Raw genomic sequence first — 25941 nt, 5'->3', positions numbered from 1 at the left:
AATAAGTAAATATTTTTTTAAAAAGTCATATTATAGACTTATTCAAATACGACTAAAAAGTAATACTGTTAGACAGTTCAAACCAGGAAGAACATGCTGACCACAGAAGTTGATGTCCCTTGTTGGAATCTAGGAACTTTAGTCATTTTTACACTTTAGCATTTTTTAAGTCACCATAATCAAACTACAGACATGAGCAGAGCCTAGTTAAAAAAAAAGAAAAAGAAAAAGAAAAAGTAAGAGCGCCATTATGCCCAAAGCAACTAGCAGTAACTAGAGGTACCACTTAAGGAAAATCTCTCTCCAAAATGTTTCTGTCTTCTAAGAAATAGGCTCAGATAACCTAACATGATACACTGACATCCTTTGTTTAATTTCCATAATAAAGATAATGTGTTAATTACTGCACTTATCCTAAAGCACTGCCTGACTAACCTTCTTTGCATCAGTGATTATGCACCCCCATGGTGACACCTCTAGCACAGACCTCCCTTCTGAATTCCACACCAGGATGCAATTAACTGCTAAATAAATAAATACATTAGTATATTCCATAGGACTTTACTGAATTCATTATGTCTAAAATAACCAAGTTCTCTTTCCTCTCCCATCTCCCAAACTACTCTTCTTCCCCATCCTTGTTAATGGCACCATCCAGCACACAGTAGCCTAAAACAGAAGCCTGGGAATTACACTAAATTTCTCCCTTTTCCTCCTCCTCAACTCCCACACAGTCAGTCACCAAGTCCTGCCAGATGCATCTCCTTAACACCAGCCATCCTCCCTGTCTATTTCCACCACTACCGCCTTAATTCAGGCTGCGTCATCTCTAGCCTGAACTGGTCTCCTTGCATCTACCTTATCTTCTATATTCCTTCCAGAGTGATAATGTAACACCCTCCTCAAAACCCTTCAAGAACCCTCTCCTTGCTGCTAAAATAAAACCCCAAATCCTTAATATGATATTTATGTTCCTTCAAGATCTGGCCCCTGGTTTCAACTCTCACCAAACCCCATGAAACAATCCAAACTCCAATCATACCAAACTATTTGTAGTTCCCAAAATTGCCATTTTCTTTTACACCATCTATTTTTGCTCTTCTCCCTCTTCCCAGAACATCTTTCCCCATCTTTTGTTTTTTAATGAGTAGCCTGTATGATGCTTTTCCTTCCATCTCAGTCCTCCAGTATAATTATTCACTTCCTCCTTTGTAATCCAACTGTACTTTAGGTTTTTGTCACAACAACTATAACACTTAATACTATTGTTTACCTGTCTGTCTCTCCTTGGACATAGTCTAAAAGGTCCCTGAGGGACTTCCCTGGTGGCGCAGTGGTTAAGAATCCACCTGCCAATGCAGGGGACATGGGTTGGATCCCAGGTCCGGGAAGATTCCACATGCCATGGAGCAACTAAGCCTGTGCGCCACAACTACTGAGCCTGAGCTCTAGAGCCAGAGAACCACAAAAACTGAGCCCGTGCCACAATTGATGAAGCCCAGGCACCTACAGCCCATGCTCTGCAACAAGAGAAGCCACTGCAATAAGAAGCCAGTGGACCGCAACAAAGAGTAGCCCCGGCTCGTCACAACTAGAGAAAGCCCGCAGGCAGCAACGAAGACCCAACGCAGCTAATAAATAAGTGAATAAATTTATAAAAAATAAAAATAAGTAAATAAATAAATAAAAGGCCCCTGAAAGGGAGTTCCCTGATGGCCTAGTGGTTAGGATTCCAGGCTTTCACTGCTGTGGCCCAGATTCAATCCCTGGTCAGGGAGGTGAGATTCCGCAAGCCGCTCCAAAAAAATAAAAAATTTCCCTGAGAGCAGAGACTGCATCTTATTCATTTATTCAATTTTGTATGCCTGGCAGGTTGTGTGCTAACTGGAATATGGCAGAGCACCCAATAAATGACTGGTCAGTGAATGAGGAGTGTGATACACATGAGAAACTGCTGCTTCAGGAATTCCCTGGCAGTCCAGTGGTTAGGACACAGCACTCTCACTGCCAGGGGCCCAGGTTCGATCCCTGATCAGGGAACTAAGATCTGGCAAGCCGCACAGTGCAGCCAAAAAACACCACTGCTTAAAGTAAGTTTGGTAAGCTCATTCTAACTTGGCCAGTATGTGCAAAATCCTTTAAAAGAGTAAATGCTTATCTATACATAATTTCAACAACCGGTAAATTGCAATTGGGATGGGAAGTCAGGGCATAGTCTATATTTTTATGGGCAAACAAGATTTTATCAGGGAAAATCTTTCTAAAGCAACTCAGGATAGTAATGGATTTAGCCTAATTCTCTATACCTACTACAATCACAGTAAAAAATCATAAAATGTTTAAAATGTTAAGGCATTTATAAGATACTGACATGCCTTATGAGTCATCAAAGTAAGGTAAAATTATGTTTACTAGAGTTTTGGGGTTTGTTTTAGTTTGTTTTTTTGGCTGTGTTGGGTCTTTGTTGCTTTCTCTAGTTGCAGAGAGCAGGGGCTACTCTTCCTTGCGGTACGTGGGCTTCTCAGTGTGGTGGCTTCTCTTGTCGTGCAGCACGGGTTCTAGGCTCGTGGGCTTCCATAGTTGCGGCACATGGGTTCAGTAGTTGTGGCTCGCAGGCTCTAGAGCACAGGCTCAGTAGTTGTGGTGCACAGGCTTAGTTGTTTCTCGGCATGTGGGATCTTCCTGGACCATGGATCAAACCCGTGTCCCCTACATTGGCAGGCAGATTCTTAACCACTGCGCCACCAGGGAAGTCCCTTTACTAGAGTTTTAAAGTTAAGTCTACATCATTGTATTCTTAATGCATTTTTTTTAACGTTTCTTTCTTTCTTCCTTTCTTTCTTTCTTGACTGTGTTGGGTCTTTGTTGCTGCACATGGGCTTTTTCTAGTTGCGGGGAGTGGGAGCTGCTCTTCATTGTGGTGCGTGGGCTCCTCATTGCGGTGGCTTCTCTTATTGCAGAGCACAGGCTCAGTAGTTGTGGCACATGTGCTCAATAGTTGTGGCACACAGGCTTAGCTGCTCCACAGCATGTGGGATCTTCTTGGAGCAGGGATCAAACCTGTGTCCCTTGCATTGGCAGGCAGATTCTTAGCCACTGCACCACCTACAAAGTCCTACATCACTGTATTCTAATTCATTGAAAACTGAAAATCCACGTATAGTTAAGTTCTTTTTATCTTGAATGCTAAGGAAAGATACTCTGATTAATTGAATGTGGGATTATTACATAAACTAAGAGTTTATACATCTTCCTAAGGCCTTAAACTTCCTACTAGGGAGGGATATGAGCATGATAGGGAAAGTAAGGTCACTACTCCTCAAACTGAACTATTCCAGTCAGCACACTGAGTAAATTTACATAATATTAAAATCACCAGTCCCTGATCTCATTGTTAAAAACTCTATTATGAATCCAAAATGAATTGGAAAGCCAATTCATTTGTGGTGGAATCTTAGCACCTTCACTCTTCCTATTTTAAAGGTTTTATTTAAAAAATTAATAAACATCTTTTTTTGTTTTTAAAGAGAAAGCATATGCTGAACAAGTCTTCTTTGTTAAAAACTCCCAGAATTAAAAGTCTTCTTGGTATCTTAGTACCTGAGTACCTTAGTATCTATGTTTTTAAAAAAAGTTGAATGTGGACATATTTTAAAACCAATCTTGGGACTTCCCTGGTGGTGCAGTGGTTAAGAATCTGCCTGCCAATGCAGGGGACGTGGGTTTGAGCCCTAATCTGGGAAGATCCCATATGTTGTGGAGCAACTAAGTCCATGTGCCACAACTGCTGAAGCCTGCACACCTAGAGCCCAAGCTCCGCAACAAGAGAAGCCACCACACTGAGAAGCCTGCACACCGCAACAAAGAGTAGCCCCCACTCACCACAGCTAGAGAAAGTCCACACGCAGCAATGAAGACCCAACGAAGACAAAAATAAATAAATAAATCTATCTTTAAAAAAATAAATAAATAAAACCAACCTAGTATTATGAAAGTATCATTTTATATAATGTGTCAAGTTCTATGTATTCATATTAAGAGACTGGTACCAGACACTCGACTTTTGCTTTACAATGTGTTCCTGAAAATGTGTATATGATGAATATTTGAGAAAATATAAAGTGTCATATATGTAAAAGTGAAAAAGATGGACAAGAGGAATTATATACTGAAATCTAAAGATACTTATATAAAATCCCTAATTATTTCTTGCCTTTTTGAATATAATCTTTATCAATTTATTCCCAGCTATTCATACATACTTTTCAATTGTTTCTTTCCTTCATACCTGAACTGCAGCCAATAAGGTTAAGTGTGATGAGACTGAAGACTGACACTTGATGACTTCCATGTTTGTCTCAAGTATATTAAAATTATAAGACATCATTATGAAATTCTTATTATCATTATGAGATTCTTATCATTAGAATCACTGTTTTTGTACCATGCTCATTTTTATAAAATGAGGCTAAAATGCAATAAAATATTTAAATAATTAAATAATACAACTAAAAAATCAACTGATAGGCATCTCAAAAAAAAAAAAATGCAATACCGCAAAAAGTGTATTCACTTCCACTAAAATTCAGTGTAAACAGTGGACTGGGCAGTCAGTATATGTTGTAAAAATATCCCTCTACCTAAGCAAGCAATGAGAGGTTTCCGGAAAAGGCAACATCACTTGAAAAACAGAAAAGATAAACAGAAAAATAAGTGGAACCAAATCTTCGAAAGATTTAAGTCTCAAGTAGCAGAGTTTTTTCTGTCTCTACTAGTGGTAGGACAAGTGACAACTGGAGTACTTTAGGAAAGACAGGAGAAATAATGACTCCATGAGAAAATAAAGCTGCCAAGAACTAAAGAAGCTGCCCTTTCATTCTTCCGGATGTTACCCTACCTCGAAAGGTAACAACTGCAAGTATGTGTATAGGTATCAAATAAAATTCCCAAAAAACGAGTTTGAATAAGCATGCATAATCTGTTGGTGCCAGTAAAAATTTAAACCACTCTATAGGCTATATGTTAGGCATTATTCATGCCAACCTTCCCTTATAGACCTTGGAATACTTCCTTCATGCTTAACAATATTCAGATATGTCAGCAAACTATGGTTATATTTCAAAAACTAAAAAGTCCTTATTTTTTACAGATATACTAATGTCTGGGATTTGCTTCAAAAAAATTCAGGAGTGGGTGGAAGTAGAGATGAAATAAGACTGGCCATGTGTTGATAACTGCTAAGCTGGGTGATGGATACTTATATGGGGGGTTCATTATCATATTATCTTTGTTTTTGGGTATATTTTAAATTTCCTATACTAAAAAGCTTTTTAAATTACCAAGATAAGTTAACTGTTTTTCTCCAGAAGTTTTTAAGGCAAGGTACATTACTTAGTAGACTGGGATTAGGTTACAGTCTTCCCTTAGTCTCAGTGGGGGATTGGCTCTAGGACAGCCCTGCAAATACCAAAATCCACAGATGTTCAAGTCGCTTATAAAATGGAAAAGTATTGAATATTTGCATATAACCTACGCACACCCTCCCATACTCTTTAAATCATCTCTAGATTACTTATAATATCTAACACAATGTAAAATGCTTGCTTTCGTGTGGCAAATTCAATTTTGCTTTTTGGAACTTTCTGGATTTTTTTTTTTTTAATATTTTCCATCCAAGGTTGGTTGAATGTGTGGATACAGAACCTACAGATACAGAGGGCCAACTGTATATGTATGCCAAAGAACACTTCTAATCCTTGAAGAATCTTTTACCCTTTCCCCAAAATAAAATAACTATCCGCCTGGGACTTCCCTGGTGGTCCAGTGGTTAAGACTCTGCGCTTCCACTGCAGGGGGCTCAGGTTCCATCCCTGGTCAGGGTAACTAAGATCCCACATGCCATGAGGCAAAGCCAAAAAAATAAAAAAACAAAACACTGTACTTGATAAGATTAAAAAAAAAAAACCTTAAAAAATTTTTTTTAAATAACTACCTCCCCCTTCTCTCTGTAGATCTAATTTCCATTTAACTTTCAAGACCATTTAAAAATCTTATCTCTTCTTTCAAATTCATAGTGATCCTCTGAATTCAAAAACACATCCTATACCCCAAATACCCCCAAAAAAATAAAAAAAAAATTAAAAAAAAAAATTATAAACAAAATTCTTAAGACAGGGTTTTAAAAAAAATTAAAAAAAGATTAAAAAAAATAAAAAAATAAAAATAAAAACAAAAAAAACAAAAACACATCCTAACCATGCCACTCTGCACTTCTTAGATTTTGCCATGTAAGTCATCTCTTTATTTACAAACAAACATGTATTTTTGCCTTGCACAACTAGACTGCAAGCTCTATGATGGTGGGAACCACGTGCTATATCTCTTTCAACACCTTTGTAACATGCTATATAATGGTAGGTGGTTGATATATATATATTTGATAGACTAAGCTTGATAATTTGCCCATCTATGAGGGTCCAGAGAACTTCTGGTAGGAATACTTTTACAGTTGCCTTCCCTATTCTCCTCTGACTCTAACTACACTGCCTTTTGGTAAACATGTACCAAAACCTTGTGCTAAATAAACAATGTGGATAAATCAGATGAGGGAACCATGTAACTTACCCCCAAGGAACACCCAGTAGAGAAGGGGGAGAGAGACAGGAAACGGCAAACTGTTGTAATAAGTACTGAATGACAACTATAACACACAGTACATTATAGAGATGAAAACTGAGTCAGCTCTGAGAGCTTGATGTTGAATATTCCATTGTGCTAAATCATCTTAAAGTTATAATAATTTCCTGACTCTTTAAACCTCACAAATTTTTCAGAATATCCAAATCTCTAGTCACTTACCCTTGCTGCACAGGCTGTAACTGCAAGATCACTTGGGTTTTGGTGTCTTCAGGGTTCTCCCCTTCATTTCCTTCAGTGGGTACCACAACCACATCCCCCACTGGGACACTCACTTCCGCATTAGCCATCTTTCACATGAAGTCAGATAGCTGGGGCTGCTGTCAGAAACAAAAAGCACCACTAATTTTATCTGGGTTGAAAAGATGGTAACCATAGACAAGAAACACTGAGATAATAACTATTAATTCCCAGGGCACCCTGGAGACCTTGGTCCTCTGAAAATGATGGGAACTGTGAGAAGAGGCTTACATAGGCTCTGATCTTTCCAGAAATGCCTTAGTACTCTCTCACTTGTTACTGTAGGTTTTCTTAGTATGTCTGATTCACCCAGTGGTGTGCTGGAGCCAGCCCTACCAGCTCCTGAGAACCAACTGTGCACATTTCTTCCCAACTCCAAGTTTAGTGACATCAAGTTGGTAGCTTGAAATCAGTGATGCTGGGAGAATATACACCACAGAAATTGGCAAGCATTACAAATCAGGGTATTTTTTTCTTCTAGAGAGCTGGTTTACAGCACACCACTAGTTCCATCTCAAACAGTAAGCTCCTAGAAAGTAAGAATCATCTATTTTCTTTGCAACAAGCCATTACATCTCATTAAGTGCTCTGTCCTTTGTGAGTACTTAATAAGTATCTGCTGACTAACTAAGTTGTATGGGAAAAGAAAGATGATTTTCCTTGTGTGGTTTTTTTTTTTTTTTTTTAATAAATGTATTTATATATTTAATTTATTTATTGGCTGTGTTGGGTCTTCGTTGCTACACACAGGCTTTCTCTAGTTGTGATGCGTGGGCTCCTCATTGCAGTGGCCTCTCTTGTTGTGGAGCACAGGCTCTAGGCACATGGACTTCACAGTAATTGCAGCACACGGGCTCAATAGTTGTGGCTCACGAGCTCTAGAGCACAGGCTCAATAATTGTGGCACATGGGCTTAGTTGCTCCACGGCATGTGGGATCTTCCTGGAGCAGGGCTCGAACCTGTGTCCCCTGCATTGGCAGGTGGATTCTTAACCACTGCGCCACCTAGGAAGCCCCCTTGTGTGTTTTTTTAATAAATGCTGAATCCAATTGTATGACCTCTAGGAACGTCTTAATACCTCTTTGCCTCATACTGAATGGGGATAGGGTCTTGCCTGACATCTCCCCTGCGGAGCTGTTGGGGAAACAACTGTCCAGTACCACAAACTCCTTGACTCTAAAGTAACTCAAAGTATTATCTCAGTCTTAATGAAAACTCAGAGGGCCCCAAGTTATTCTGCAGCTGTTAGTCTTCACAGCTGAACAGAGTCACAAAAGAGAATGCAGATAAGAGCACTGTATTTACTTAGGTATGCAAGTACTTGAAGATGATCAGGACTGTGCTGAACTATGCGTAGACTCACAATGGATGCAAGTTTGAATATGTAACTGGTACTCAGACGACCAAATCCACACTTCAGCTCTGCCACAGCAACTGTTTGCCTGTAATACACACATTTAACACAGCACTCAAAATCTCCCTCCTTTGGCCCCCAAATCTTCCCAGTTTCATGCGCAACTATAATATCCCAAGAATCTTAAGATCCATCCACACCAACCTCCCACAGATTTCTGAACATGTAATATGTACTTTCAGGTTTCTGTACCTTTGTCATTCCATAAGCCCAAAACTCTTCTCCCTCATCTCCTTGTCCCTTCAAGGTCCAGCTTAAAGCTCACTCCTCCACAAAGCCACTGTCAAGCCATTTTCTGCAGTCCCCCAATGCTTGCTTTCAGCTCTCCTCTAGTGTTTATCACACTGTACCTTGTACTGCAGTTAACTGAACAGATGTCTACCTCCATGACTACACGGCAGTCTTCATGAGGACAGGACTGCTTATCTAAAATTCTTGTCTCTTTCATGCTGTGGTGCAGCCAAAAAATTTAAACAATAAATAAATAAATAAACAAATAAATAAATAATCGTGTGTCCCACAGCCTTGCTCATCATAGGCACTGACATATACTGGTTCAATCAATTTTTGTTTGTGTTTGACCTAGTTAAAATTCCTCGTACATGACTTAGACTTCCTCCCTTTACGATTCTCACAAACTTTTTTCCTGGATTCAACACCTCCTATATCTAAAACCTTCTTAAAATATCTTATAGGCACCTTAAACTGAAAGCCTGTTCCCTCTCAAACCTGCTCTAATGTTTCTTGCCTCAATAAATGGCACTACCCTCCACCCATTTTCTCAAGCCAGAAACTAAGGAGCTATTTTTGACTCCTCTTTCTAAATCCAACCAACCACCAAATGCTATCCATTCTATCACCTATATATCTCTTTTAACCATCCCCCACTCTCCGTCTGTGCTGCCATCACCATATTCTGAGCCACCACACTGCTACCTGGATTTTCCCAGCTGCTTCTCATCCGTACCCTCATCTCTGGTCTTGATCTTCAACTCATTATCTACAGAGCAGACAAAGCGATCTTACTAAAGGCCATTTCCCCCACTTAAAACTCCTTCAGGGCATTCTCTTTGCTGTTATTAAGGTGCGAATGCCCTAACGTGGCTTACAAACCCCACCAAATCCGTCCCCTGCCCACCCTGCTAGCCTCATTTCTCACAGCTCTTCCTCACATTGTGGGCTCCTACAGTTGCATTTTTTCCAGTTTCTCAAACATGCCCTATTTCCTCACCTGAGCCTTTACTTGTTTGCTCTACCTGGAATTCTCTTCTCTTTCCTCTTTGGCAAGTCACTGCTAAACTTTTGTGACTTATTTAAAACATCACTTTCTCAGAGAAGCCGTCTGTGACGTCCCTGATGAGATGTGAGGGGATCTTCTCGCTTCCCCAGTGCCTGTAGCATCCCTGTCACAACCATCATCAGCCTCTTCCCCTCAGATTACATCCTGGGAGGGAAAGAATAGCGTTTCTTTCTCAACAGGCTCGCCTGTGCCAGCTCAGTGCCCAGCACACTTGAGTGTAATAAACAGTTTTCAAATATCAGACTTCTATTTACAAAACTACCTACCTAAAAATTTCTAAGGAAATCTGGCACATAGCATGTATGTAATAAATTTTTGTGCAATGAGTGACTCACTTTACCCTAAAAGATTTCTGGAATTTTCTACATTACTGAGGTGATATAAATTTGCTTAGAAAGCTCAGGCTTAGCTGCCTTGCTTATTACCCATCAATAGGGCCAGTTAAATATTTACTGAGTCTCCACTCCACATCAGACACAGAGTTAGGCTCCTTAAGTATGAAAAGGGATGGTATCTGCTCTTAAGGAACTACAGAAGGGAAAGAGATGCATGACACTGTCACACAGTAGAGGAAAAAACTAATTGCAGGATACTACACTATACCATCTGAACTTCTGTAAATCGAAGGTTTAAAACTGAGGGGGTGTGAAGGGAGGGTTAGAGAATCAATGGACTGGTGTGGCTGGTTGCCAGCAATAGAACCTACATGATTAGGACCCTTGAGTCTAGAAAAAGCCAAAAGGGATATAATGAAACATAAAATGCATCAAACCCTAGAATAATTGAACCAATAGATACCTTCAAAGTTTGAACCATAAAAATGTAGGGTGAATTAATCACAGCTAACGTTGGTCCGACACTTGTTTATTGCCAAGCACTATTCTGTTACATATTTAATGCATTTAAAGGATGTAATACTTTAGCATGTAACAACTGTAGGGAATTTTATTATTTCAAAAAAGTGGTTTAAATGTTAAAAAAAATTAATAGAGTAGATAAACTAATGGGTTAGAGAAGCAGAATTAGAAGGATGCTTTGAGCTCAACCTTCTACCCTAAGATTGAGTCCTCTCTACAATACTCTGAATAAGCGGTTGACTAACTTCTTGATTAATACTTTCCTCGATAAGAACTCATATTTTACTCCTTACCCTTCCCACACCTTGGAACTCAAGAGGAATGTTCTGGCTGCTTCTCTAATCTTCTGAGAGTTTATCAGAGAAGATAATTATAATCATCCACAATATGTCTCTCAGTGTCAGTCAGAGACACAGGTCTGATCCAATGAGGCAATTTCTTTAGAGAAGTAAGTTTGGGTTGAATATCTCTTATTAGCCTAAACACCATATTCCTAGCAGGTAACCCAAACCAGCTCTACAGACTACACTGGCTAATTGCAAGGTCATCTCTTTGAGCTGAGTGTAAACTGAAAAGTAGCCCTTGTTTATAGCAACCAAAACTCCTAAGGCAAGATGAGTGAGTTGCTCCTTTGGGTATTTCATGGAAGGGGCCTTAGAGTATTCATTGTGGAATCGCACAATGAATCGCACTCTGTAATTCTAGAACACACATGAAAGAAATATGTCAAACTTATGTGAAAAGGAAGAATTATTTGTAGCTATTTTCAAAGACAAATAAGACACCCTGAAACTAAGGCCAACTACTCACATAAATCATCAACAAACTAAACAAATATCTGACCTACCCTGAAAAACTGTTTAAAACATGGCAAGATGTAAGCACAAGTGTCACATGATTATAGGAATATCAGCTGGTAGCTGAAAAGGAGTAACAGAAATACCAGATATCCTGAAATTTTCTAACTCCAGAATGTATTTATTCCATAATTCACTGTAATTTTTGTAGACTGTGTAGTCTATTCTTAAGAAATTTCCAAGTTAAAACCTTATTATCACATGAGGCCAAAACTCTTCATTTCCTTCTTTATTCCCTCTCATGTATTCAGTAGGTGATCCAGGGTGCTACCTGATGTAATGAAGCCAATAAGATAACTACACAGGACCACTGTGAGGAAAAGAGCCAAAGCAAACGAAATTTGGGATAAGTCACATATTGGAGACCACTATGTAGGTGTCTGGGGAAGCAACAGCATAAAAGGGTTTTTTGAAGGGTCACACTACTATCGTAGGGTGGTCTTGTTCTGCTTAGGACAAGACCAAAATACAGCCCAAGCTAACCCAATGAAGTTGAGTACAAGTTGGCTAGTCAATGTTTGTTGAAGTAAATATGAGTAAGTGGTGGAGGAACAACGAACTAACGAAAAGTCATCAAGTCAGTAGACATTAAATACACATAACTGACAAAAGGCTGACAAATTAGGGGAGTCAGTTCAAACATTTAATGAAAAAGTCCCCCCAAAACTCTTTGGTAACCATTAGCAGAGGAAAGGAGAGAGAAAAGAATCCTTCTGGTTCTTTAAAAAAAAAAAAAAAATCCTTCTGTGAGACTAGAATTATCTGATCCTCCCTTTCCCTAATCCTCAGGTTAAGGAAGAAAATGCCACTTCTTGGTTCTCCTAAACAGATACCAGTCAAGGCCCCTGTTGTGTCTGTTAGGAAGCGTTTTTGAATTTCTCCCATCTTGAGAGAATGCAGGACTCCTCCTGCTCCTTAGACAGCCAAGCCTTCCCTTGATTCCTAGGTCAAGACTTGACGTGCCTTAGTCTGGGTCGATCACACTCCAGGACCTGCAAGAGTTTGCCCTCACCTCTCCTGCCCCTCAATTAGGAGACAGCGTACCAATTCCCCTGTCATTTTAGAAAGCAGGGGTACTCTAGCCTTCTTCCCATCAATTATCTTCTCTCTTGTCCTCAGAAACACGGGTTTTCCCCACCCCGGACAGACCAGATCACCCTGCTCTCTACCTGTATCAGGAGGTACTCCAAGCTCTCTTTTATTCCCTCACAGATCAGGACCCTTCTCATTCCTGCCTCTGGAGGCTCTGAGGTGTCTTCCTACCGCCCCCTCAACTAAGGGAAGGTAGGGGCCTGCTCACTTTCCCTTGGAGCTCTTCTTCCTTGTCCCCTGCTCCCACTACCGGACCTGTCACCACGCCTTCGGGGAAGCACCTGCCTCTTTTCCCCTGGACCGAATGGCTGAGGCCTCTAACGCGCCCCAGGGTGAAGCGTGGACCCTTCTTTCTTCAGCAGAACCCACTCTCTGCTCTTGCTCCCCACTCCAAGCCTCCGAGGGATCCTCCCGGGCGGGCAGCGGGCGTCCTTCACCCTTCGCCCCCCTTTCACCACTACTCCCCAAGCCCGAGCGCGACCCAGGCCTCTCCTCAGCTGCTCATCGAAGGGCCTGGTGCTCCCGGAATCCCGCCTTTGGGGATACCCCTGGGTCCCCCGACCCCTCCCCGGGGTCCTGGGCGTCCGGGCCTCTCAGTCGGAGTCGCTCCGGCCCCTCCGGGCCCCTCGGCCGAGGACTTCCGGGCCCCCCGGTCCGGGGGTGCCGGGGCCCCCCAACGCCAGGCTCGCCGGGCCCCCGCCGCTTTCGGCCGGGGGCCGGACCCGAGCGGCACGGCCGGCCGCGCTGGGGGTGGCCCGGCTGCTCGGGCGGACCCAGCGGCAGCGTCCCCCCACCCCCCCGCGGCGCCGCGACGTCCGCTCGCTCCCCGGCGGCGGCGGCGGCACGCACAGGGCGTGGGGAGGCGCCCGCGGAGGCAGCAGCCCCCCGCCCCCTGCGCGCCCGCCCGCCCTCGCCGGCCGCCGCGCGGCCCCCGCGCCCGCCCCCCCGCCCCCACCCCACCCCGCGCCCGCGCCCGCGCGCCCACCCCTCCCCCTCCTCACCGTCTCCGTCGGGCGGGCGGGCGGCGAGCGGCCAGGGCGGGCGGGCGACGGAGCATGCGCAGAGGCCGCCACGGCCGCTACCGCCACCGCCGCCGCCAGGCCGGGCTTCAACACTTCCGGCCGCCGCCGGCGGCGAGTTGGTGCCTTAAAGGGGACGCGTCCCTATTGCCAGCCCCGCGGAGGATGCGCTTCAGCCGGAGGGTTTGGGGCCTTTATCAGAGCAAGGATCTCCTGCCCTGGAAAATTAGTGTTGGGGGGGACGCCAGGAACCCTAATAACTCTTCTAATCCCAGGCCTAAATGAAAGACTCACCTCATTCGCAACAGGGGGCAAAGACAGGTCTCTCAAAGGCAGGACTCCCCGTGGAGGACTCTGCCCCCTGTACCTCCTCAGATCCGGTTATGAAGTTTACATTTATCAGACCTTCAGAAAGCGAACTCCTTTGCATTCTCACCCATGCATGTTTGCCAAGCCTTTTCTGGTTGCGAGGTTGGTTCTGGGTTCAAGTCATAAATTCTTTGGGGGTTACTTAACAGCTCTAAGCCCCTATTTCGCCTAGGGACGTAGGTTGTTGTGTTAAAAGAAATGATACATGAAAATGCTTAGGAAAGTTCTTGGGGCCAGTAATAGTAATTAGCAAGTATTAAGACCTTTCTATGGCCAGGCCTTAAGGAAGATGCCTTTGTCTCGTATAATCCTATTGGCAACTCTATTAAGTAGCTTCTTTTCACTCCAGTTTTAAAATACTAGAGACCAAGAGAAGGTAACTAATCCCTCAAGGTCACAAAACTTGTAAATAGTATGGCCAGGATGTAAACCCAGGCCCTTCTTTCTCCAGAGTATTATGGTTCTAACCACTTAGGTGATTGCTACCATTATTAGGAAGGAATGAGGTGGTGTTATGTGGGCACTTTTTTTGAGGGGGAGAGAGAATTGCTTCCCCATCTTGCCTCCTCCTATGAGTCACATCTCTGTTCTGTTTCCTGTCTGTCGTGACAAGGTGACAGGAAGTTTTACAGGTTCTTGATTCAAGAACAGGTGAGGCAGCCCAGGAGTCAAAAAACAGAATAGGATTTGGGGATCAGACAACTTGGATTCTAGGCTTGGTTGTCGCAGCTCAGGGATGTTGGCCAAGTCACACCTCCCTTAAGCCTTGATTTCCTCATCTATAAAACAGATGATTCCCCCACTGTGCCCACCTCAGAGGGCTGTTTCCGCGATCAAATGCAGAGACTTAGTACCCATGTTCATATCTGTTCTTATGATCAAGAACTTACATGTTAGTAGGTGACTTAAAATATAATAAGCGCTGGTCACAGAGTGGGACATTTACCAAAACCCCTGTCCTGCCTTCCAGAAGTTCTCCGTCTACCTTCTTCTGAGACAGAATTGTAAACATACAAGACAGTACAGTGTGATAGGTGTTATCGTAGAGACATAAACAAAGCACAGAAAAAGTGCAAAGGACGCTCCCTGGAGGATTCCTGAAAGGCTTCGCAGAGGAGGGGGCATTTGTGCCTGGTCTCAAATGATGAATAGGAGTTCATCAAAGGGAAAAGTGGGGAAGAGCATTCAAAAGACACCATGTACAAAGAAATACAGGGAAATGGGGCTGAAGAGGGAGGCTGGAACCAGATGGTTCTCATAAAGGGTAAGGAGATGTCCTACAAGGAGTGGGAACCCAAAGGAGGTTTAAATCCTCTCCAGCTGTACTGCTAACACCCAGTCCCAGCCCACAGGATTTACCTGGACCGCTGAAGTAATTTTCTGGTATTCAGCAACCCTATCCACCCACCCCCAAATGTTATCCACCCTAGGCACCTAGAGGGAGTAATCTTTTAAAGAGATCAAGTCAGATTGTGTGACTTCCCTGTTAAAAACCTGTTAGTAGCTTCCCATTGCACTTAGAATAAAACCGAGACCCCTCACTAGGGCCACCATGTGTGATCTCCTTCCTGCTCTCCTCTGCCCCTCATCCACTGTGCTCTGGACACCTTGTGTGTGCCTAGAACTCCCCTCAGGGCCTTGTCACTGGCTCTTCCCTCTACCTGGGATGTTCTTCCCTCAAGTCTTCAGAGTTCACTCTCATCTTTCATTTCTCACAGACCTTCCCTAGCTCCCAACCTTAAAGTGAGGTCCCCTTCCCTGGTGATGCAGTGGTTAAGAATCCGCCTGCTAGGGAGATCCGCTGGATGATGGATGATGACTTCGAGGGCTGGGATAGGGAAGGTGGGAAGGAGTCGCGGGAGGGTGGGTACATGGAGATGTATGTATAAATACAGCTAATTCACATTGTTGTACAGCAAAAACTGGCACAACAGTGTAAAGCAATTATATTCCAATAAAGAGCTAAAAAAAACAAAAAAAGGAATCCGCCTGCTAATGCAGGGGACACAGGTTCCATCCCTGGTCTGGAAGATCCCACATGCCTCAGAGCAACCAAGCCCGTGCGCCACAACTACTGAGCCCTCATGCTGCAACTACTGAAGTCTCAGTGCCTAGAGCCCGTGCTCCACAACAAGAGAAGCCACCACAATGAGAAGCCCGTGCACCCAACTCACTGCAACTAGAGAAAGCCTGCACACGCACGCACAGCAGTGAATACCCAATGCAGCCAGAAAAAAAAGTGAGGTCCCCAGCTGCATTCTTTCCTATCATTGTTGCCCTCAGTTCCATCAGAGCGCCTGTCAGGTTCATTTGGGGGACTATTTCAAGGACCCACATCTGAGAGAACTCCATGTCCTAGTTATTTTCTCTCACCCCCCCCCCCCCCCACCGCTTACCTTCATAGCAATCCTCACGATGTGAAATCCCCTGGATTGTTTATTCACCCATTTTTTGTCAGTGTATAGAGTTTGGTGCACAGGAAACATTTGTTGATTGAATGAATGAATGATCATGATTATGAGATATGCGCTGAAGAGGAGAAAGACCAGGAAAAGGAAACTATGTGAGGGAGACTAGGATCACCCCCACAAGAGAAAGAGGGACTCATGCAGGGCAAAGCTCATGGCTGGTCTGGTCCAGACACAGTTCCAAATTGGAAGCAACAGGTCTTAGTGACCAAGCAAATGTGGGGAGTGAGAGAAATGGACAAGGAATGACCACAAGTGAAGGAACAAAGCAGGGAGTTTGTTGGGGATGGAGGGAAAGTAGAAATAATGAGTCCACTTGTTGAGTCTCTGGTGTTTGAGGACTTGTCTCAGGCAAGAGTCCAGGACTGGATTTGGGCACCTGTCAATGTAGGTGGACCACAGAGGCCTAGAGTGGATGGGTCACCCAGGAAGAGTGTGCAGGGAAGGAGGGGCATAGAGACCCAAATCTGGGGAACATTAAGCCTTGAGGAACCTGAAGAAACCAATCAGAAGGGGTCAGAAATGGTCAGAATGTTTAGCTCCCTGGACAGAGGAGAGAAAAGAAGCCCAGAGAGCAGGCAGGGCACTTCCAGATGAAGGAGAATGTGAGACTTCTGTGGTGGCCCAGTGGGTAAGACTCTGCACTCCCCATGCAGGGGGCCAGGGTTTGATCCCTGCTCAAGGAACTAGATCCTGCATGCTACAACTGAGACCTGTAGCAGCCTAAATAAATAAATAATTTTTAGAAAGGGGGTGGGGGGTTTGGCACCAACAATGCCAGATACTGCAGAGAGCAAGGAAAAAGAAGTCACGGGACTTGGAAACTAGAGGTCATTGCTGATCCTACCAGGGTGGGGTCACCTCTGAGGTTAGGGAGGAGGCCAGATTGGAGTGGATCAAGTGGTAAGTGGGAGGAGAAGTAGCAGAAACAGTGAGTGGAGACAACTCTTTAAAAGTTTTTGACAAAAAAAAATTTTGTGACAAAAAGAAGGAACCAAGACATAGGCAGAAAGATGGTTATTTTAAGAGGTAAAAAATTCATGTGAAACTTTCCTTTTTTATTTTTTCACTTAATTGTTTTTCCTGTAATTACCTGTTCACTGCAGAAAATTGGAAGATGCACAGAAGGATGGAGAAGCAAAGAAAAAAGAAAAACACTCATTTAACATGTGGTATATTTTCTTCCAATCTTGTTTCTATGCATTTTTCCTTTTCTCTTGAAGAATTATCTTGAATGTGCAATCCATATTATACTTCTTTTCCCCTTAAGCATTGTTTCCTAAGCGTTGAAGAGAATACTTTTTCTTCTCCTCTTCCTTCTCCTCCCCCACTCCACCCCACCGTTTCTCCCTCCCTTTACTTTTTTTTTTTTGCTGCACTGAGCAGCTTGCAGGAACCCACACCTTCCCTCAGAGTGTGAGAGCTCAGAATCCTAACCACTGGACCGCCAGGGAATTCCCTTTTCCTTCTTCTTTTAAATATGAGACATACTTGAACGGCCAGTCTGGTTCTCTCCTCCCCTCTAGCATTCTTGGGGTCTCTCTGATTTCTGAGCAGACAATTTTGTTTGGGAGATAATTCTGTTCATTTTGGGTAAATAAAAAACTGAACAGTGGAAGGGCCAAAAATAACTTTGGGGGCAGCTGGCAGGGTTAGGAGAGGCCCCCCGTGTGGGATGTTCAAAGCATCCAGGCCCCCTTGGGTGTGAGCTGGACACAGGCCCACAGTGGCTACAATCAGTTTGAAAACAGCAGGGAAACTCTGGGGTAGTGATACCCATGCCTGCGGAGAGCTTGCTCTAAGCACTTTAGAGCTGTACAACCTCCCAGGTCCTGTTATTAACCCAGTGTAACATGAGAGGTTAAGAACTTTCCCACATTCATACATCTGTTTATTGGCTGGGTTGTATTTGAACTTAGGCAGTTGCATTCCAGAACCCATGCACCTAGTTACCCACCATTGTGGAGCTCCTATCCCTGGCTACACATAGAATCACTTGCGGAGATCTTATAAAATACCCATAGCGGAGCCCCACCCCAGATGAATTCAAGTGCGGTCTCTGAGGATAGAGCCTGGCCAGGAATATTTTCTAAAATGTCCTTTGATGACTCTAATGGACAGCCAGGTGGAAGAACCACAGCTCTGCTGGCTCTTGTCTATGTTTATTCCAAGCCAAGTAACAACCGCAGCAGCATGAATAATAACAACTAAAGCTTACTAAGTCCTAGGTCATTTTATTTTATTTTATTTTGTTGATAATTATTTATTTATTTTTTGCTGCGTTGGGTCTTTGTTGCTGTTCGCGGGCTTTCTCTAGTTGTGGCGAGTGGGGACTACTCTTCATTGCGGTGCGCAGGCTTCTCAGTGAGGTAGCTTCTCTTGTTGCAGAGCACAGGCTTTAGGTGCAAGGGCTTCAGTAGTTGTCGCACACAGGCTTAGTTGCTCCAGGGCATGTGGGATCTTCCTGGACCAGGGATCAAATCGGTGTCCCCTGCATTGGCAAGCAGATTCTTAACCACTGCACCACTAGAGAAGTCCCTGCTAGGCCATTTTAAACATTTGGTATTAACTTATTGAATCCCCACAAGGTAGGTACTAGTAGTACTGTCCCTATTGTACAGATAGGAAAACTGAGGTTGCATAGTTGATACACAGTAGAGCCAGAATCTGGGCTTTTGACTTCAGTCTGTGCTATGGCCTAACCATTATGATTTCCTGAGACTAGCTGATCATAGGATTGAAGGAAAAAGAAACTAACATTGCTTGAGCCCCTTCTCCGTGTCTGCAGTGTGCTAGGAGCTTTTCCATACATAAAATTCCAGGCAGGCAATTTCCTTCCCAGGTAGAGAGTGTTATCCCCAGTTCCCAGAAGAGGCAAAATAGGCTCAATGAAATTAAGTGGCACAGCCTCAGGTTACAAGTCTAAGAAGTTGCAGAGCTGCCACTCCCAATAGCCCGTCCAAAGTCCAGGCTCGGTCCACTTATTTGAAGTAACTAAAATAGTCAAATTCATAGAGACAGAAAGTAGAATAGTGGTTACCAGGGGCCGAGAGAAGTGGGAGTTGGGGATGTTAGTGTTTAATGGGTACAGAGTTTCAGTTGAGGGTGATGAAAACGTTCCAGAAATGGACGGTGGTGATGATTGCACAACAACGTGAATGTATTTAATGCCGCCAAACTGCACACTTAAAAATGGTGAAAATGATAAATTTTGTTACGTATATTTTACCACAATTTAAAAAATTAGAAATGAATAAAATAAAATATTTTAAAGAAAATAAGAGATGGTGAAGAGCGAGGTTTTGGGTGTGCCTATGAGGTCCCTGGCACTAGGCAGGAAGCTGGTCACGAGCTGAGGGAGCTTACACTCTAGGAGGCATTACAGTGCATATGCCAAGTGCCTGGTAGAGAGCATGTGCTCCTAAGTGCAGCTACGAATGGTCCCCATAAGGATAGGGAAACTGAGGCCCAGAGAGGGCCTTAACTAAGGTCCTGTAGCCAATGGAGGCAGCTGACTTGGCTCTGTTCTGAAAGACAGGTGGGTGGTGCCAGTTAGAGTATTAATAATACTCCCAGCTGGCATTTCCTGAGTGCTTATTACATTCCAGACATGGTTCCCAGTCCCTCTGTGAGTGCGGATTACCTCATGTACTCTTCACAATCCCCCTGTGAGTGAGGTACAGTTATCGTGTTCCTTTTACAGATGAGCAAACTGAGGCCAAGACAGAGACTGATTCAAGGTCACAGAGCCAGCAGAACTTGAATCTTGTCCTCTCTGACTGCAAAACCAGCAAGTCAGCCTTTTGCTTTGGTGGTGGTGGTGGACAGTAGGGGTGGGTGGGGCTGGTGTGGGGAAGAGGTGATTCACTTGAGTGTATCTGGATTCATCCCAGGGTTTTTTTTTGGGTTTTTTTTTTGTTTTTTTTTTGTACCCATGGGCAGAACTTCCTCCTTTTCTGATTCAGTCCCCATCTATTAGTGGCTTCTGGCTTCCGATAATGTGATACAGAGGGTGGGGTGAGCTGCGAGGGGTGGGGTGGAGACACAAAAGTGCAGGCAGTCTTCAGTAAACAAAGATTTTTTTGAGTGCTCTCTATGTACTAGGCAATGTTCCAAGGGCTGAGAGTCCTGCGTGAATAAAGTAGATTTTGTCTCTGTTCTCGTAGAGATTCTATTGCAGAGTGTATATGCTGGGGGGAGGGTAGAAAGAGAGGGGAAGTGGGGGAGGGAGGAGGGGAGTGGATATAGACAAGGGACAGGATATGCCAGGTGTCAGTAAGGGCTACAACGGAGTGTGAGAGAGAGAGTGACTGGGGAGGGGACATAACTAGACACAGTGAGAACAGGACAGGCCTGGCTCAGGAGCTAAGGCCTGGAGGATGAGAAGGAGCCAGCGGCAGATCTGGAAGCAGAGTGTTCCAGGATTCTACGAGGAAACAACACAGGCAAAGGCCATGAAATCCATGTGTGGGAGGAACTTGGAGAAGGCCAGTCAGGCTGGAGCAGAGTGACAGAAAGAAAGGGAGTAAAGAGAAGATCCCAGTGCCAGCTCACGTAGAGTGTTTTAGACCATGATGAGGAGTACAAGGTTAATTCTAAGGGAAAGGAAGGCCATTGGAGGAGTTAAGAATGAAGACTAGATGTCAGCATGACAGGGGACTTCCCTGGTGGTCCAGTTGGTAAGACTCCGTGCTCCCAATGCAAGGGGCCCAGTTTCGATCCTACATGCATGCTGCAACTAAGAGTCCACATGTCACAACTAAGAAAGTCCCATGCTGCAACTGAAAGATCACACATGCCACAACAAAGATCCCATGTGCCGTCACTAAGACCCAGCGCAGCCAAAATAAATAAATAGATAAATAAATAAATATTAAAAGGAGGAGGAGGAGGAGAAGATGAAGAAGACACCGACAAAGAAGAAGAAGAAGAAGAAGACAGAGTGCCAGGAAATCAAAAGACGAGTTAGGAGGTTCTGGCTGTAATAGAACAGAACAGGTGATGGCGGTAGTCCAGACCAAGTGAGGATTCGGAGAGGAGGTGGACTTAGAGGAGTCTTTGGGAGGTGACTAAGTGATGGAGGTGCCATTCACTGAGGTGGAGGAGACAAGAGGAGAAGCAGGTTGGATGGGGGGTGGGACTCTAACAGGAAGTAGGGATAGAAATTATGAATTCAGTTGTGGACATGTTGAATTTGCAGTTATCTGCTGGCCAGGCAGCAGGAGACAGGGTTCCAGGCTGGAAGTAGATACCCAAGAGGAGAGAACAGAGTCTGCCCTCTCTGGGGACCCATAGGCCATACCTCTTCACAAGATGGCTAATGTAGAGTCCAGAGGATGCCTGAAGTATTTTTGTTTGTTTGTTTTGTTTTGTTTTTGTTTTTGTTTTTAATTGGTTATCAACATTTACAAATCCAGAGATATCAAATAAAACGATTTCTGCCTCCTCTTCTGAATTGGCTGCTCTGGTCACACTGGGCCCTGGGCTTACATACTGGGAAGACCACAGCAGGCTGTTAGGGGAGCCCACTGCTCCTCCAGATTGGTCATGAACTCTTCAGCTGGTCCCACTACAGCAGGCCTACTGCAGATTCTACTCAAGGCCTGGTCCTGGCAGCCCTAGAGTTTCAACCTCTGGCACAGGCAGGAGATGACACCATAGAAGAGGAAAAAGTTGATCTGGGACAGAGCAAATACTTTCTTCCATTCTGTTTGTTTGTTTGTTTGTTTTTTCCTCACATTCTGTAGTGGTTATTGATAGCAGTTATTGATGCATAAAGGTTGTAAATTCTGATGAAGTCCAATTACTTATGCTTTCTTTTGTTGCCTGTGCTTTTGGTGTCATATTTAACAAATAATTACCAAACCCAATGTCATAAAACTTTTCCCCTATTTTCTTCTAAGCACTTTATAGTTTTAGCTCTTAAGCTTTGATCTTTTATCTTTTATTTTTTTATATATAAATTTATTTATTTATTTTATTGGCTTTGTTGGGTCTTCGTTGCTGCACGTGGGCTTTCTCTAGTTGCGGCAAGTGGGGGCTACTCTTCGTTGTGGTGCGCAGGCTTCTCATTGCGGTGGCCTCTCTTGTTGCAGAGCACAGCCTCTAGGCGCATGGGCTTCAATAGTTGTGGCACATGGGCTCAATAGTTGTGGCTCATGGGCTCTAGAGCGCAGGCTCAATAGTTGTGACGCATGGGCTTAGTTGCTCCGCGGCATGTGGTATCTTCCTGGGGCAGGGATCGAACCTGTGTCCCCTGCGTTGGCAGGCAGATTCTTACCCACTGCGCCACCTAGGAAGTCCTAGGTTATTTTTTGTATGTGGTTTAAGGTAAAAGTTCAACCTCATTCTTTTGCATGTGGATATCCAGTTTTCCCAGCACTATCTGCTGAAAAAAACTGTCCTTTCCCCATTGAATGGTCTTGGCACCCTTATCAAAAATCACTTGATGCCACAATTTATTTCTGGACTCTCTATTGTACTCCATTCTGTATGTCTGTTTTTATACCAATACCATAATATTTTTACTTACTTTGCTTTGTAATAAGTTTTGAAATCAGGAAGTATAGTCCTCCAACTTTGTTCTTTTTCAAGAGTGTTTTGGGTATTCAGGGTCCCTTGAGATTCCAAATGAATTTTAGGGTGAGTTTTTCTATTTCTGCAAAAAATGTCATTGGGATTTTTATAGGGATTGCACTGAATCCACAGTTTGCTTTGGCTAGTACTGGCATCTTAACAAGATTAAGTCTGCCAATCTGTGAACATGGAATGTCTTTCCACTTGTTCCTGCCATCTTTCTTTCAACAATGTTTTGTAGTTTGCTTGCACAAGTTACACTCCTCCTTGGTTAAGTTTCCCTTCCTTGGTTAAATTTATTCTTAAGTATTTTATTCTTTTTGATATTATTGTAAATGAAACTATTTTCTTAATTTCCTTTTCAGTTTGTGTATAGAATAAATTTTTGTGTGACCTTCATTTCTTATCAATGGTCACTGATCCTAACATCCAAGATACAGACCAACAGGGGAGCTCAGGAACCAGATTTGGTTCGTTTCAAGAGAGGAGCCATGTTGGCATCTGCCCATCTGAAGGATGGAAACTTCCTCTTTTCTTCTGACAAATTGACACCTTCTTCCCCTCCATCCTTCAAAATACTTCATTACCTCTCACAATCCATCTTCCTGAACCACCTCCCCCCTCCCACCTACCGTAAACCCATCCTGCTGGGAGTCTATATTATTAGAAGTAATTCTGTTTTAACTCCAGAAGGTTCTGCTACTTCCTTGCAAGTTGGGAATTCTTGACTACCTGTAAAATGAGAAGATTGTTCTTGTCCTACATAGGAGAGTACAGTCAACTCTGTAGAATGGACAGAAACATGCTATCTTGTTTACTCCTAAATCCTAGGACATAGTAGGTGCTTAATAAATAGTGGCCAATGTAATTGTATATACACAAATACTTCATGGATTGTGAAATGCTCTGCAAATATGTATTGAATGTCTATTATGTGCCAGGTACTACACCAGATACCAAGGATGCAAGTGGTCTACAAGACATAAATGAGTTCCCTGCCCTCACATAAGTGACATTCCAGCTGGGGTATATAGACATTGAGCAACTGGGCGGGGGGGGTTGGGGTGGGATGAATTGGGAGATTGGGAATGCCATATATAATTACTAATAAGAAAAAAGATACCAAATTGTACACTTTAAATATATGCAGTTTATTGTATGTCAATTATATCTCAATGAAAGTTCTTAAAAAAAGATATTGAACAACTAACTGTGCAACTAATGCATTAATAACAATCACGATAATGTTCTGCAGAGAAGTACATGGTGCTATGAAAGAGTAACAGAGTGTAGGGGAGCTAACCGAGTGAGGTCAAGGAGGGCCTCCCTGAGGAAGTGACATTTGCACTGACATATGAAGAGTGAGGAGGAGTTAGCCACTTTGGGAGAAGCAGAGAGGAAGACAGGCTGTTGAGAAAGAGTATTTCCAGATGGAGGACAGAATTTTCTGGAGGCCCTGAGTTGAGGAGCGTAGTGGCTTCGGAGATACAGAAAGAAGACCAGTGTGGCTTGCGCCCTGACAAAGAGGCTGGTGGGTCACTCAAAATGTACAGGATGTTAACCCAAGCTAGTTAGGTGTCATTAAAGGGTTTTAATGAGGAGTGACTGACAAGTTTTCAGTTAACACACAGAAGGTCAAAACACAGGAAATCTACTGAAGTCAGGTTTCTAAAAGAGGGAACTTATTACTTAAACTGATTATATATTCTCAGTCTCCTAGCTGAGTGAACTTTTCTCCTCTTAGCCCTTGATTTTTTTTATAGCTTTATTAAAATATAATTTACATATCATAAAACTTACCCATTTTAAGTATACAATTCAATGATTTTAGTAAATTTATGGAGTTGTGCAGCATGATTTACTTTTAGTACATTTCCTTCACCCCCAAAAGATCCCTTAACCCATTTGTAGTCAATCCCTGCTCTGCACTCCAGTCCCGGGCAATCACTAACCTACTTTCTGTCTCTATAGATTTGCCTCTTCCGGACATCTTATGTAAAAGGAATCATATAGTGTATGGTCTTCTGTGACTGGCTTCTTTGTGAGTCTGATTTTATTTTTCATCGTTTGTATTCCAGTGACGACATGTCCTCATGATTTCTCTAATCTTTTCATGTACTCCATATTTTTTTTAGAAAGCTAGAAAATACAGATAAGTAAAAGGAAAAAAAGCTTCACTCTAATAAATCTTCCTTCTCTAACAGATTTCACTCTAGTTGACATTTTTAAAAATTTATTTATTTTTGGCTGCATCGGATCTTAGTTGCAGCATGCTGCATCTTTACTGCGGTGCGCAGGCTTCTCTCTAGTTATGGCTTGTGGGTTTTCTCTTCTCTACTTGAGGCACAGGAGCTCAGTAGATGTGGTGTGCGGGCTTAGTTGCCCCTTGGCATGTGGAATCTTCGTTCCCTGACCAGGACTTGAACCCGAATCCCCTGCATTGGAAGGCGGATTCTTTACCACTGGACCATCGGGGAAGTTGCAGTTGACATTCTTCTTGGATATTCTGTGCTGTCAGAGGGACCGATTCCTCTCAGAAGACCTGGGCTCACCTCTTGACTCTGCTACTTTCTAGCTCTGTGATCTGGGCCTCTCAGAGCTTTTGTTCTCACTCGTTAAATGAGCAAAATAATACAGCCAGCCCTCTGTATCCCCAGGTTTTGTATCCACAGAGTCAACCAACCATGGATTAAAAAAAACAAAAAAAACAAAAACACAGAAAGTCCCCAAAAGCAAAACTTGAATTTGCTGCTTGCCAGCAACTATTTTACATAGCATTTACATTGTATTAGGTGTTATAAGTAATCTAGAGTTGATTTACAGTATAGCTGGAGGATGCACATAGGTTACATGCAAATACTATCTCATTTTATATAAGGCACTTGAACATCTGCGGATTTGGGTATCCAAGAGGGGAATCCTGGAGCCAACTACCCTGCCCCCCACCTTGCACGGATATGGAGGGACCACTATATATCCGTGTACACTATACATTTGTTGCTAGAATTAATGAATCCTTGAACTTCCCTGGTGGTGCAGTTGTTAAGAATCT

The 25941-nt window shown here is 43.3% G+C and overlaps 1 protein-coding gene across 13 annotated transcripts in view; it reads right to left on the bottom strand.

The window, feature by feature from the left end:
• Nucleotides 1-13532, bottom strand: part of GMEB1 (glucocorticoid modulatory element binding protein 1) — a 28795-nt gene extending 15263 nt beyond the window's left edge. For 2 of the 13 annotated variants that reach the window (XM_057702590.1, XM_057702672.1), the window contains exons 1-4: nucleotides 12535-13241; nucleotides 9583-9795; nucleotides 8243-8379; nucleotides 6859-7016 (exon numbers count right to left, since the gene is read on the bottom strand). In XM_057702590.1, coding sequence (XP_057558573.1) covers nucleotides 6859-6986 — 128 coding nt within the window. In that variant the 5' untranslated portion in view covers nucleotides 6987-7016; nucleotides 8243-8379; nucleotides 9583-9795; nucleotides 12535-13241. Of the gene's footprint in view, nucleotides 1-435; nucleotides 483-6858; nucleotides 7017-8242; nucleotides 8380-8701; nucleotides 8881-9582; nucleotides 9889-12534; nucleotides 13242-13458 lie in introns of those variants that run through there. The other 11 variants (XM_057702597.1, XM_057702642.1, XM_057702615.1 and 8 more) reach the window with 11 other exon arrangements.
• Between the last annotated feature and the right edge of the window lie 12409 nt (nucleotides 13533-25941).

Source organism: Hippopotamus amphibius, chromosome 1 (assembly GCF_030028045.1).
Source record: "Hippopotamus amphibius kiboko isolate mHipAmp2 chromosome 1, mHipAmp2.hap2, whole genome shotgun sequence".
Lineage (NCBI taxonomy): Eukaryota > Metazoa > Chordata > Mammalia > Artiodactyla > Hippopotamidae > Hippopotamus > Hippopotamus amphibius.
Note: the sequence above shows the minus strand (reverse complement) of the source record. Positions and strands in the feature narration are given on the sequence as shown.